The sequence below is a fragment of the Lolium rigidum genome, chromosome 7 (genome assembly GCF_022539505.1).
Source record: "Lolium rigidum isolate FL_2022 chromosome 7, APGP_CSIRO_Lrig_0.1, whole genome shotgun sequence".
Classification (NCBI taxonomy): Eukaryota; Viridiplantae; Streptophyta; class Magnoliopsida; order Poales; family Poaceae; genus Lolium; species Lolium rigidum.
Window position 1 is genome coordinate 235,036,982 of NC_061514.1, and position 14,809 is coordinate 235,051,790.

A 14,809-nucleotide genomic window follows, 5' to 3' on the forward strand; every position below is an offset into this window, starting at 1 on the left:
GTTGAATTTGGTTGTGTGGAATTATCCTTTGATTTTGAACTATGTTATGAATTTGAACTATGCTATGTAGGTTGAGAGTTGGAGATTTTAGAGCCATTTATTGTTCTATTATTTTGATTTGTTTGATCTTGTTGATCATTGTTGGTTGTGAAATCTGTTTGCGCCAACACCGTGCGCTGCATTTTAGTGTCTCCGGTGGAGAAGTGTTTTCTGCTCATTGCCGCGCGCTGCGTCTTAACGTCTGCGATGGAGGACAAGCGGACGTCGCGCACTAAAAAGAATCCAGGACGCTGCAAAGCCATTTTAGCGCGCCACTGCAAAACGGTTTTCAGTTTGAGAGGAAGCTTTTGGGCCTCCAACACTCAATAAAAGCATGGCTCCTGACTCAGTTGACGAAACATGGTCTTACTTTTTTTTTTTTGTGAAAACATGGCTCAATGTCAGAACAACTTGGAAGCAAAAGTCTTAATCAAAAAAAAACTTGGAAGCAAAAGTCTCGCGCATTCTACGGAAAGGCAGCGAAGTGTCCTATTGTCAACGTTAGTCGTCGTTTCCAGCTGTTACCATGACAAATGGGACCAATCGGTGGGTCCATCAGCACAGCCTCACAAAGCACACCCCGCTTGGGCACTTCCAGCCCGCGGCAGGCCGTCGCCAAACGCTCTCCTCGCCGTTTCGTTCGCACAGACACGCGCGAGCTAGCAGCCGCAGGTGCAGCTCTGCAGGGCTCGGGCTCGGCGCGCGGGAGATGGAGGAGGAAGCGGCCGGAGGGGGAGGAGGAGGGGGTGCGGGTTGCATCGTCGTCGTCGGCGACCGGTCGAGCTTCGTGACCGGCCTCATCGAGAACCGAGCCAAGGAGGTCAGGCCCTTAAACCCCTCTCCTCAGTCCTCACCACCCGCCGCATTCGTCCAGTCAGGTCTTCGATTTCGTCTCGCGGCTTCCATTTCGATCCATCCGCCCTCCGCGCCCCGCCCGACCCGTGTCTTCGCCGGATGGCCGCGGATCCAGTCGAAGCATTCGCTCGATTGCTCAAAATCAGCCCGGCGGTTGGGTTGGGGTGATAGGTTTTGCGGTCGGGTTGCGTGTTTCCCTCTTAGCTGGAGATCTGCACCCGCCTCGGAGATTTTTCTAGGGTTTCGGGTCTTCAGGATTGACGATTCGTGTCATGACGATGGTTGCCTGCTGCATTTACCGTTCGAATAGAAGCGAAATTGCGATATAAACTGTACCCTGACGTGTCAGCAAACTTTCAGTTATTTACTGCCGATGCTTATTTCTACGCGAATTCGGGCGTTAATCGCCGCCCAGAAATGTAGACCGCCTTTGACTGCTTTTACTATGATTTGTTTGCGATTCTGGTAAAGTGCTGCATACCTTGTAAATTAAATCGGAAATAGATGGATAATATCTTTAAAAAACGATTTCCTTCGTTTATGGTACACTGGTTTAATTTAGTGCACCCTTGACTAATATATTCTGATTTTTTTTTATGTTCATAACCAAAAGAATTTTTACCTTTGGGGGAAAGTAGAAAAGGACGATACTGGGCTTCACGAATGGATACTCTGTTCTACTATTTTGCTTCTCTGACTGGAATGTGTTTTTAAATGTTACAGGTTGGTGTTGCGGCCTTTGATTTGAGATCAGCCTCACTGCACCTATCTCAGTATATCGAGACGAGCTGCTCATACCAGAATACAAAAACACTACTGCATTTCTATGATCCGATGGTTGTAATTGTGCCCCCTAATAAAACAGCTGCAGATGGTATGGTTGGAGTTTCAGAGCTGGTTGATAAAAATTACCCATCAAACAAAAAGGTGACTAGTGTTTATGGTATTTAATCCATATTTTACACAAGGGTAAAAATTTACTGCATTCCAGTCTAAGAATAAGCTCACTTTGCAGGTCACCATGGCACGTGGTTGCTTTGATGATACAAAGGTATTATGATTGGCTCTCACTCACTGGCACACTTGTCCTTCCAGTTATGGGGTGAATGGCGCCGCTTCATATCATTCATATTCCTTTTTCTTTAAGGGGGCTGTTATGGTGAAAAACCTTTCAGCCAGGGACCCATCTGCACTAGGTTTGGATACTTACTGCAAGCAGTACTATCTTTGTCTTGCTGCGGCCTCTGCAACAATAAAGTGGTAAGAGTGCTCAACACATGAATACGACATTACTCTGTATTTCTCCTTCATTAATAAATCAACAACGCCTTAAGCAACAATGAGAGTGAATTCCCATAACATGTAATGCATATAACCAGTATTGTATCAACTACCAATATTTTTTCTCGAACACACGTCTAAGCGTGGGTCATTGTGTGTTAAAAGAAAACCGTCGAGAAGACGGGAGCATTACGGAGTGGTAGCCAGGCTATGAAAAAAGGTCAGAGAAAGCAAGGAAAAAGCTGTACAAGGCTAATTTTGTTAAGCCTGCAGGTTCTGTCCCGGTGGTTCATCAGGAGGCCTAGCTTCTATATTCATGACTAGTCCAGATCTGTCTAATAGGAGTACTAACATTCTTCTTTCCTACTCTCATAACTAGTCCAGATCTGTCTAATAGGAGTACTAACATTCTTCTTTCTTACTGTCACAACTAGTCTCGATCTGTCTAATAGGAGGACTAACATTTACAGCTTCTTTCTTACTGTTTACATCATTCAGAATTAGTCATGTCCTAGCACCCTCATCTTCTTTTAATGATTCACATTTTTGAAAATGTGCCTGCATATTTAGTACTGCATGACCCATTGAAAAGGAGACTATATTTAAGCTGTAAACTCCTTCATCATTTGAGAAAAAATGGAACAGTTTCAAAAAAAAAATTCTTGAGCATCAAAATTTATCTAACAGCTTCTTATTGTTGCGATTATTGGTAAGTAAGCATTTTTCTACATTGAAAAGAAACGAGGCTGAGGAGCCATGCTTTGTTCTGACGGAGAGGAGAGACTTAATATGTCATGAGCAGTGTTAGTCTAACTTGTTTTGACAGATTTTTCTATTAATTTGAAAATTGAACACCTTATGTCGAAAGCTAGCACTGACATCCATTTATATTTTATTTTTTTGTTGTACTCACATTCATCGCGTTTTTTTCATTCATCTTCTATTATGGCATCTTTCAATTGAAATATCATATTGGGGTATGAACTGCATTTGTTACCCAATTTCTCGAATTTTTTTCATTTGCTACAGCAAGGTTACCCAGCATCACATGAGTCTTATGAGTTTATATATATATTTTTCTGGCAGGATAGAATCAGAAAAAGGTGTAATTATTACCAACCATTCCTTATCAGTAAGTTCTTGAAAACATCTTTAACAGATATTATTATGTGAGCTTTTGTTTCACCTTTAAGTTCATCCTCATTAGTTTCTCATTAAGAAGTGGCAAATCTGGTGCTTTTATGTTTATTCTCTATTTGATGACATATTTCCTAGATCCTATGCTGGTTATGCATATTTGAAATATCATATATGCATTGTCTCAAGAAATTGGCTTTTATAGTGACATTAATACGGCAGTGTGTTAATGGCAACAATTTGTGTAACTATTGTAGCTCTATGATTATTTATCATGCAGTAGATTGTTTCTAGCGTCAGCTGGGTGTTCTATGCATGTATGTGGTATGTGCTATCCTTATTCTGAAAACTCATGCAGATTTTAGGGTTTAGGGTTTCTTCCATGGAGCCACCACTTAGTCAGGAATTATATTATTTAAAATTCTATTGTAATTCCCTGGGTCTTTTGTTAGACACTTGGATAATAGCTCCTATGTTATGTTAACTCCAGGGAGTATGATGTTCTGCATATTTCATTTTTTTAATTAATGTATGCCACTATGCCCTCAAATAGTCAATCACCATATTTCATGTGTTTCTAGACATGGTTATTTACTTGTATGTTATGTTAACTCCATAAAATGGAAGTTGAAATATTTTATTCTCTCTTTTTGTATCTGTTAATGGGTCATGGCCTCCCATAACTGGCTTCCTTAAAAGTCTACTTTTGCTGTCAGGTTACATTCAACGGCTCGTTTGACCATATGAACATTGACTCAACTAGGTATTATTTTGAAACGATACTCCTTCAAATTGTATCAAGTAATCTAACCTGATTAATCTTCATCACCAAAAGAACTAGAAGAACATGTGTTTAACAATTCAGTTGGTAGATCTGAATGGCCTGCATTGTTTGATGTACACCCAGCAGTGTTCAAACCTTAGAAATTATTGACCCTCTCCATACTGAACTGTGGGGTACTAGCAACAAAAAGAAGAGTCTCTTTCAGATGCTGAAGACTACAAAGACTACAGGAGGGTATGCCTTCACAACCCCAAACTATCCCCATTTGCATCATGTTGCAATGTAGACAAAGCTAAACATCCTTTACTTTCTTCATTTTAAGTATCCCGATTGATAGCTTTGCTATAACCATTTCATTTTTCAAATTTCAACCAATTATCCAGTGAGAAAATGAGGCTACAATTTTATGTCAACTGTTTATTTATGCCATATGATGTTTATTTTTCTTTGCTTAGTCTGATTATCAAACTTCAACATGGCTGTCCCAGGTCTAGACTACTGAGAGCCAACTTACTACAACCGCTAAAAGATATTCAAACTATCAATACTCGGCTCGATTGCTTGGTAAGTAGACTTGGTTTAATGTATGGCGTATTTGTGAAGCACCGAATTGATCTATAACTTCATATATGGTGTTTCTAAAACGCTTCAGAAATTCTAGTGCTAGCCTGCGAGAACAAAATGTAGCAATGTATAGAAAAGCTTGATAAGGTGGTGGCTAAGGTCCCTAGCTGGAAAACTAGCATGCTCGGTGTGTCCTCGGAAACTTAGTACACATGTTCTAATTTAATATCATAAATTTCAGGATGAGCTAGTGAGCAACGAGGAACTGTTCTTTGGCTTAACACAAGGTCTTCGTAAATTTCCAAAAGAATCAGGTTTCTCTATATCCTCTTCTCTTGGTGTGCTGTTCTCCAGATGATACGATCTTCAATCTTACAAAACCTTCTCACCTTTACGATGTCCTAGATAAGGTTCTCTGCCACTTCTGCTTCAAGCCTAAAAAGGTCACTGATGAGGTACTGAAACCTGCCAATGGTAGAAAGAGCCAAATGTTGATATCTGACATTATTGTCCTAAAAACTGCTCTGGATGCAATACCATTCCTCTCCAAGGTATTGTACTCAGAATGATGTCCCGGTATTTACATTTTATAATCAAATATTAGTCTTGAGTTATCTCTGATGATTTATAATTTTATTTCTACTAAAATGGCAGCACTAATTCTCCATCATGTAATGTGTAGCTCCTCCTATCATGCATGCAGGTTCTGAAGGGGGCTAAAAGTTTCCTTCTTCAGAACATTTATCAGACAGTATGTGAAAATCCAAAGTATGCAAGCATGAAAAAGAGGTACAATTTTATGCTCTCTAGTCTCTTCCCTCCTGTTCCAAAGGAAAATTTAGATGCCCTACATTCCTTTCTTTTGCATAATGCGTACACATGGTCTTCGTCCGATACATCTATTAAAATGGGACACCAGAATACCCCTAATATGTGTATCTGTAGATCTTCAAGGTGCTTTTACTATCAACATTAATCAAATATTATTCATTGATGTAAATTGCAATGTTTCACTCAAAATTTCCTATACTCAGCCTGGATGCAACGCAAGATTTATCTAGCATGCTTGCTTCAGCCAGAACTGCTTTTGGCAAACCTTTCTTTGAAGTCATTGCTACATCTTCTTGGTGCATTTGGAAACAAAGGAACACAAAGATTTTTGACAATGTAAACCCTACCTTTAGTGCTTGGTCTTACTCCTTCAAAAGGGAGCTTTTCCTTCTTTCTTGCAGAATGAAGGACGACCTTAGACAATATTTGGTTCATTGGTTAGACAATATGTAATCTTCGGGCTACACCCTTTGTATATTTCCCCTTCCCCCTTTTCCCTGTACATATTTTCTTTACATACAAAATCTATTGCAGGGGTCTCCCCTATAGTTTTCCGTTCAAAGGGAAGATAGCATAATATGAATTATCATGCAACATTCACCAATGGTTTAGTTTTGCTCGTAACTTGTTGCTAGTCTACGAAATACTGATTTCACCCTGCACAACACGAGCGCATGTAGTTATATTTTGGTATTGTTGAGCATGATGACAAGGTATTAATAGCAGGTTCTTTCCGAAAGTTTTAATTTGTGTTTTTCTTCCTTTTTGCGTTCCTGCTTTGCCTCTATCTATCGATTTTTATTTGCATCGCCATATTTCAGTATTTGCTAACCACAGTTATATTCATCTCCACTGTAAATAATTATGTAAAACCTGAACCACGTTTCTTATGCTTGTGTGCTCTCTTATCTGATCCTAGAATCGGGGATGTGATTGATGAAGATGTTGTTCATTCAAGGGCTCCTTTTGTAGCTTGCACTCAGCAGTGCTTCGCTATTAAGGCAGGAATTGATGGGCTGCTTGATGTTGCTCGCCGATCATTCTGTGATACCAGCGAAGGTGCTTACCGTTTCATATTCATTTCTGATTTCTGTAATGCATTAGCTTACATACTATATTGCAGCCATACATAACCTCGCCACCAAGTACAGGGAGGAGTTTAATATGCCAAATCTGAAGATACCATATAACAACAGACTGGGGTTTTACTTTATTATTCCCCAGAAGGACATTACTGAAAAGCTTCCAAATAAATTTATTCAGGTATGTAGATTTTCCTTCAAAAGTCCAGCTTCGTAGTTGCATGCTAACCAGTTGAGTTTAAATAATCAATTAGGTTGTTAGGCATGGGAAGAATGTCCATTGCTCAAGCTTTGAGCTTGCTTCGGTAAGTTTACTTTTTCGTAATTTAATATTCTTAGGTTTTGTTGGTAACTGGGCATTAATTGCCAGACTGCAAAACTCCACCATGCGTTTTTTTTAGGTTCAAGTCCAGTGGAATACATATGTTAGCCTAGCCAACCGAGTTTACCCACTCCGCAGCCCAATTTATGTTTTTTTTTGTTTTTATCTCAAAAAAACTGTGTTGTTTACTGTAATTGGGAGTTTTCTTCTTTCTCTGAAAGATCAGCTCCCCGAATGGGAAAAGTTCAAATTAACTTCTGTAGACCTTAAACTATACTGCATGCGAGCAGACATTCTATTTTATTTTGTGCAGCCCTGGCAGCTACTTAATTTCATGTATTTTCTACCAAGATGCAGCTAAATGTTAGGAACAAATCGGCTGCTGCTGAGTGCTTCTTGCGCACGGAACTTTGTTTGGAAGGTTGCTACAACCATTAAATGTTTGTCATTTGTTATCATATTACACATAGTTCTTGTTTGAAGCCGTCATTGGAGCTCTGTTACTTTTGTCTATTTCAAGAATGTGTTTTCATCTTTATTCCAGTTAATGAATAACCCATCTTACAAGTTTATATAAAAGAAATGGGTTATCAATATAATACGAGACACTGTCTAACTTTCATGGCATCCTCCATGTAGGTAGCAGCAGTTAGCTGCTGTATAACAGAGCAGTATCATGATTCATAGTCTATTTATGGATCCACATCTTTTTCTTGTTAACCTTGTCTCTAGTGGGCCATTTATTTACCGGCCTCTTCTGGCTGCTAATAAGCTTGGCAGTCATGCACTTGAATGGCTGATAGCGCAAACTTAAAAGCAACACTTGGTTTACCTCACTAAGTTCTCATTCAGTTTGACTTCTAATGCTTGTCAAGGGTGTAGAAGCTACTTTTGCTTATCCGCATGAAATGGGAAATACTATGTTATTTCCTCTTCTGATATTACTGCTTTTACTTTATTCATTGGATTTATAGGAATCTCTTTTGATAATGGAGCAATGGATAATGGAATAGCGGAGTTAACCCTATTATCAAAGTGGTTAACTCCCTCAATAAACTTGACTCAAGAAAGTTCTAATTCTTCTATAAATTCATATGAATTTCTTACTAATGCTATTTCTTCTGTAAGTTTAGCTATCTTTGGTTTATTCATAGCATATATCTTATATGGATCCCCTTATTCTTTTTTTCAGAATTTGGATTTAATAAATTCCTTTTACAAGGAAAGTCCGAAAAAATACTTTTTTCTTTTTAGATCAAGTGATAGCGCAAACTTAAAAGCAACACTTGGGTTTACCTCACTAAGTTCTCATTCAATTTGACTTCTAATGGTTGTCAAGGCTGTAGAAGCTTGTAGACAGTGGGCAGTGGACACTGGACTTTTCATGCAATATTAGATGTCAAACTTGTATGCAAGCACCCATCATCTATTACTCTATACAAATCTTTTTTTCGAACACACGCCAAAGCGTGTCTTTGTGTACTCTATACAAACCTTCAAGTTGGCTAAGTCTCTTTTGTTGTTTCAGGACTTATTAACGAGATCAGAGAAGATATTGCTATCTTAACAATGCTCGCTGAAGTATTATGTCTTTTGGACATGATTGTAAATTCTTTTGCCTATACAATATCTACAAAGCCTGTTGATCGTTACACGAGACCAGAGTTTACAGGTGGGATTTTAGCTCAATTCATGTAATTTCACTAGTATAAGTCTGACTTCTTTTATTAATGGTGTTCTTGGAATCCTGATTATGTAGTTCTTATGTAACTTGGTTGTTGTTTTTGACTAAGCAGATGATGGTCCAATGGCAATCAATGCTGGACGGCATCCTATCCTCGAGAGCTTACATACTGATTTTGTTGTAAGTTTCTTTAATATTTATCGATTTCTCCATATTTAGCTCATAGATCATACTTTTTATTATTAATTTTATTTGAATGTCAATGGTTTGATATGCGGTCACTGTCATGCAGCCTAACAATATCTTTCTTTCTGAAGCATCAAATATGGTTCTTGTCATGGGGCCAAACATGTGAGACATATTAACATTTGCTTCTGAATTGCTTCTGTAGGCTACTGCTTTATTTATCTAATTTTATCTAGCCCCTGCATTGTCTTTGTTATTGTAGGAGTGGGAAAAGCACATATCTTCAACAGATTTGTCTTATAGTCATTCTTGCGCAAATTGGCTGTTACGTTCCAGCTCAGTTTGCATCATTGAGAGTCGTAGATCGTATATTCACACGTATAGGCACTGGAGACAATGTTGAAAACAACTCGAGCACGGTATGTGCACTCATCTTTCCGATATGGTATCTATTTTCTACTTCAGTCACTATCTGTCTGTATTGTGTCTGTCCTTTCAGGTTAGTTAGTGTCCTAGTGCATGAAACTGAAAATAGCATATGGGCTTCAAGGTTTTAAATTAAGTTGGTTATCTATTGTGACTCGTAATTATGTTTCTGTAATGGTCGAGTAGTGACATCATGTGGGTCTTGACATGAGGAGTAACATTGAAGCATGAGGATATGACCTGTCATAACCAGATCTTAAGCCTTTGGATTAGTTGATTGGTGCATTTAAATCTGTAGCTTACACTTCTTAGCCATTTTATTGTAATTTTAATTACAATTCTGAGATTTTATTTTGAACTGCTTTTGCGGTTTATCTTTTGCATCCTATCTTCAGGGCGTAGTAGTCCGCATTGGACACCTATTGCATATAATGTTTCTTCTATTTGGTCTGTCATTCAGTCAATACAGTATCTGCCTGCAGCCTATTGATGTACTTAGACCCCCTTCTTTTGGATTTGTGAACCGGTTTTCCTGCCTGAAAAGTGGGGCTTGATTACTTTTCCCTACTAGCGAGTGCACAGGTTTTCTGACTACATGGTGCAGCTGTGATTTTCCATCCAGTTCAGTTACTGTACACAAGCACCTTAAGATTTTTGGAAACAAGATTTTGTCTTAAATATTCCTAATTAGCTTAATTTCTGTTTGCAGTTTATGACAGAAATGAAAGAGACAGCTTTCATCATGCAAAATGTTTCTTCAAAGTACTACTACCTCGCTGCCATTGATTGAAATCACATATGTTTGTTGTTTGTCGTGTTTACCTTCTGATGACCATGAACATTTGAGTTACAGGAGCTTGGTTGTAGTAGATGAACTTGGAAGAGCTACTTCTTCCACCGATGGGTTGGCAATTGCATGGAGCTGCTGTGAACACCTTCTATCCCTCAAAGCGTAAGAATTAGTAACCTCTCCTAAGTACTGATGTGGGTTCTTAAGCATGTCTGAATGGAAGTCCAGGCTTATATAGTTCTGCACTGCCCATGTCCAAATATTTTTATAATTGCCTATTTTCTTAAAAGAATATTTTATTTCTTAATCATATAAACAATGTCTCCTACCCTATAGCTACAGATAATTATAAATAGTGCCCCAAGAATTTGCGTTTGTACTCTTGTGGTAGGCTGTGGACCATTGAATTTCAAACACCAAATTTTCTCTATTTATATTTAAGCAGAGATTTTTATATTTGATCACGCACATATGAATTATTTCAGTGGAAAACAGACATAGTATCTTACCTGAGTAGTTCGTGCTATATCAGATTTAATAGTGTGAATATGTGATAGTGTTTTCCTTCACCCATCCAGCTACACCGTGTTTGCGACACACATGGAGGGCTTGTCAGAGCTTGCGACGATGTATCCAAATGTGAAAATCCTCCATTTCGAAGTCGACTTGAGAAACAACCGCTTGGATTTCAAGGTAGGATTCAATGTCCCAAAGACTGCAGGCATTTCGTTGTCATATCTTTAACACTGCACTGTGCCTCCCCAACAAAACAGTTCCAGCTGAAGGATGGTGTCCGGCGGGTACCGCACTATGGACTTCTGCTAGCCAGAGTGGCTGGCCTCCCTGCTTCGGTGATCGACACCGCGACCAGCATTACTTCACGTATCACAGAGCAGGTACTCCCATTTGGTTACAGACTGGTCTTAGACACTGATCTCGCTGAAGTATATGATGCAATTATAATTATCTTCCGAAATATGATACTCATGTTCCACCTTGCGTTCGCTATTTTACTGCACAAATCACTTGTTTCCTTCACCAGAGGATGGCCTCTTTTAAGTTATTCATTGATGCAGCAAAAAATTCCCTTGTTCATTCCTGCAGGAAATGGTTAGGATGGATGCGAACTGTGAGCAATACCGGTCTCTCGAGATGGCTTACCAGGCTGTGCAACGGCTCATCTGCTTGAAGTACTCGAACCAAGGCGATGACTACATCCGTGAAGCATTACAGGACCTCAAGGAGAGCTATGCCGCAGGTAAGTTGACATGAAAAAAGAGATTACTGCACCAGGAATATTACAGAGGTTTGCGTGGAGCGAGTCACACGGCCTATTTGCTGGTGTATCACCGCAGGGAGGCATGATCCATAGGTCTTACTTTTTTTTGCCTTAGTCATGGCATTGTATTGTAACTTTTACACTAATAAAAGTCCTATACTGAAAGTAGCGATATGGTAAAGCGCAGGAGAAATACTACTTGACCATTGTCTGTTTGTATATTCGCCCCAGATAGTTGTATTTTACGGGGTAGTAAATCAAAACTATACCAAGTGATAGCTCCATGCTTCCACCAACAACCTATGCTAGCATGATGAGCAACAAGATGATAACAAGATAGATATAGCATCACGCATGATAGATATCACAATGTAAAGCGCATAGATAAATGAGCTTGGGTTGAGAAGTAACCGGTGCACGAGGAGATGGTGATGTATCCCGAAGTTCACACCCAAGGGTGCTACGTCTCCGTTGGAGCGGTGTGGAGGCACGAGACACTCCAATGAGCCACTAGGACCACCGTATTCTCCTCGAGCCTTTCCTCCAAGGGGGAAAGCCTCAATCCACTAAGGGACCCTTGAGGGTGGTCACCGAACCCGTACAAGCTTGGGCAAACTTCCAAGTATCAAGCTTGAGGCAACTCCACAACACGGAGGCTCTCAAGTATAAGGCCACAAGAGGCTACAACACGCCACACCGGCAACAAAGACACCAAGACACCAACGCGCCACAACTGGTTTCAAAACCACAAAGGCTACCACACTCCACAAAGGCAACAACGCCACAAAGACGACAAGGCCACAAAGGCTACAAGAACACCACTAAGGTCAAACACGCCCTCTACAAGATCGAAACCCCGGAGAGAACCCAAACCGATGCACCTAATGCAATGGCTAAGAACACCACTAAGATGCCCAAGTTCTTCTCTCCCAAATTCCAACAAAGCTACAAAAGCTATTGGGGGAATAAGGGAGGAAGAACAAATATGTGGAGAAACACCAAATAACTCCAAGATCAAGATCTAGCAAGATCCCCTCACTTGGAGATGAATTCAATTGGTGAAGCTCTAGATCTAGATCTCCTCTCTCTTTTCCCCCAAAAATATGCAAGAAATAGTGGGGGATCAAGAGGAGGAAGAAACAACTCAAGGTCAATAATGGAGGAGAGAGAATGGAGGGGAAGAAGTAGTTGGGTCGGAGGTGGAAGAGAGGTATAAATAGGGGGCTCAAAATATAGCTGTTGGAGGTAGAAAAACAGTCACGCGCCCGAGCGGTACTACCGCTTATCAAAGCGGTACTACCGCTCGCGCGCAAACTGCGCGAAAATAAGACAGAAAAACGGTCCAAACCGGTAGTACCGCTCTACGGAGCGGTACTACCGCTTGTGCCAAACTGCAGATCTGAAAAAGCAAAGAGAGAGAAAGAGACAGCAGGCAGCAGCGGCCCATGCGATAGCGAGCAGGTGACTGGATCTGTGCGCGCGCAGCGAGGCAGTGGGCCAAGGCCAGCGGCAGGAGCAGCGTAGCGTGGGTCCCGCGCGGGATCGAGGGGATCTTTCCCCGCGGGTGTTGCGGTCAGAAACCCACCGGCGAGCAACGACGGGCAACACAGTAGAGCCGGGAGGCTCCCAGGACTGCGGCTGGCCCTGGTCCCTCGAGCGACGGCCCGCAAAGCCTCGGCACGCACGTCCGATGCTTGGTGCAAGGGCGTGCCACCGACCTATACCTGGTCGGGAAGGTGATGAATTTGCTTCGCTTAGTTTCCTGCATGGCATACACGTAAACATTAAATACGAGCCTCGATCGGCTCTCGGGTTATCTCGTGAATCGGCTCAAGGAGCCGATTCACCCATGATTCGTATGAGGTCTACGATCACATGGCGGTCCTGCTTGATCAATATAAAGCTAAAACGACCTACGACGATTTAGGGTTTTCACCACATAATCGGAACATCGTACGCGTGATTGAGCCTGGCAGCCACGCACGGTGATAATAAACCGACCCTAAACAAGGCCTAAAAACCAACATGAAGTTGATCTCCGGAACATCTTGTCTAGGGCTAGCAAACTACACCCTACGTGCTACTGGATCCTTCAACCCGTTTGCAAGGCCTAACTATGCAGATATTAAACTAATCCTTGAAGAACAAGGAGCAATCATAATGGATCGGATCTACTAAACAATGATCAAGCGAGGTGCCGCCCTTACACCTAAGATAGGTGTAAGGGCGGGTAGACGTCTAAGGGTTGCATGGACGAAAGCATATGATATGGTGAAACAATGCTAACCCTAACACATCTATGATAACTACGTTGCTCGCCATCAACAAGGCTTCAGCACGAGCAACACATGAACAACGAATAAACGTGTACTGCCTAGATCGCAAGATGCGATCTAGGCAGCATGATGCTTACTCGGAAGAAACCCTCGAAACAAGGGGTTGGCGATGCGCCTAGATTGGTTTGTGATGAACGTGATTGTTGTTTTTCTCAATAACCCTAGATACATATTTATAGTCCGTAGACTTTCTAACGTGGGAATAATCCCAACCGTGCACGAGCCAAATTCTATCTAACCGACACGTATCCTACTATATTTACGGATACACGGGCAAACTAGCCCAAACTTTGTATACAAGGCCGATTCATGTATTTCTTCCGTGTATATTCTTCAAGCCCATCTTAATCGCGGCCCACCTCTGATCCGGTCAAATTCTGGTGATAACACATGCCCCCTGGTTTTGGAAATGATAATTCCAAAATCACTCTGCTTTTTCTTCGTCGGGTCATGTTGTGGCAGAGCAGAATCGTCGCAGTACCCTTCATCATTATGCCTTGCCTTCTCCACTTCTCCGCGTGACCTGGCAAATTTTTTTTTCTTTGGGCACCACCTCCTCGGAAAATGCTGTCGCATTGAATCTCCACTATATCCCCTTTTATTTAACCGCTCCGAACAGTTCGCCACTTCATCCCCTTGCTCTGTTCTAGCCATCGGCACCGAGAAACCCCAATCTCAGAGCAATGTCTTCCTCCTCTTCCTCCTCCGCCTCGTCGGATCTCTCCTCGCAGTCCTTCTCCTCCTCCTCCTCCTCCCGTGAACCCACGCCAGAGTGGGACCCAATGGCGGCTCTGATGGCGGCGCACGACGAGCGCGCCCCAGAGGAGTGGGACCAGGAGGACCACGCCTCCTCCGTCTAGTCCGAGGACGACCAATCCTTGACCAGCGGAGATGAAGACCTCCAGTTCCTCGCTGATGGGGAACTGGAACCGGAGAGCGAGGACGACTCGCTCTCCTGGGACGATTACACCTTCTCCGAGGAAGAGGAGGAGGAGGAAGACGACGGCGATGACTCCCTCGAGGGTTACCCGCCGGCGAAGCGCCTCCGCGCCTGGTGGGACGACGACGACTCCGACGATGACGAGGAGGACGAGGCTCCCATAGAGGGCTACGGGAGCAGCGACGAGGAGCCCGCCAGCAGCTGCGCCGGCGGCGGCGACGGCGACGACGAGGGCAGCAACGGCCCGTAGATCGGGGACTACCGAGCATAGGA

General features: G+C 42.0%; 1 protein-coding gene across 1 annotated transcript; it reads left to right on the forward strand.

Moving 5' to 3' along the window:
* Positions 1-781: 781 nt before the first annotated feature.
* Positions 782-11,469, forward strand: LOC124675361 (DNA mismatch repair protein MSH4-like). Its single transcript, XM_047211435.1, has 24 exons — positions 782-859; positions 1,618-1,821; positions 1,910-1,945; positions 2,042-2,154; positions 3,262-3,307; positions 4,029-4,075; positions 4,223-4,330; positions 4,585-4,660; positions 4,902-4,974; positions 5,066-5,211; positions 5,364-5,449; positions 6,411-6,550; positions 6,615-6,754; positions 6,828-6,878; positions 7,253-7,316; positions 8,424-8,567; positions 8,692-8,759; positions 8,872-8,930; positions 9,028-9,184; positions 9,901-9,953; positions 10,045-10,143; positions 10,560-10,674; positions 10,755-10,877; positions 11,086-11,469. The coding sequence occupies exons 2-24, from the start codon at positions 1,729-1,731 to the stop codon at positions 11,251-11,253; spliced, it is 2,205 nt and encodes a 734-aa protein (XP_047067391.1). The 5' UTR covers positions 782-859; positions 1,618-1,728; the 3' UTR covers positions 11,254-11,469.
* The last annotated feature ends 3,340 nt before the right edge of the window (positions 11,470-14,809 follow it).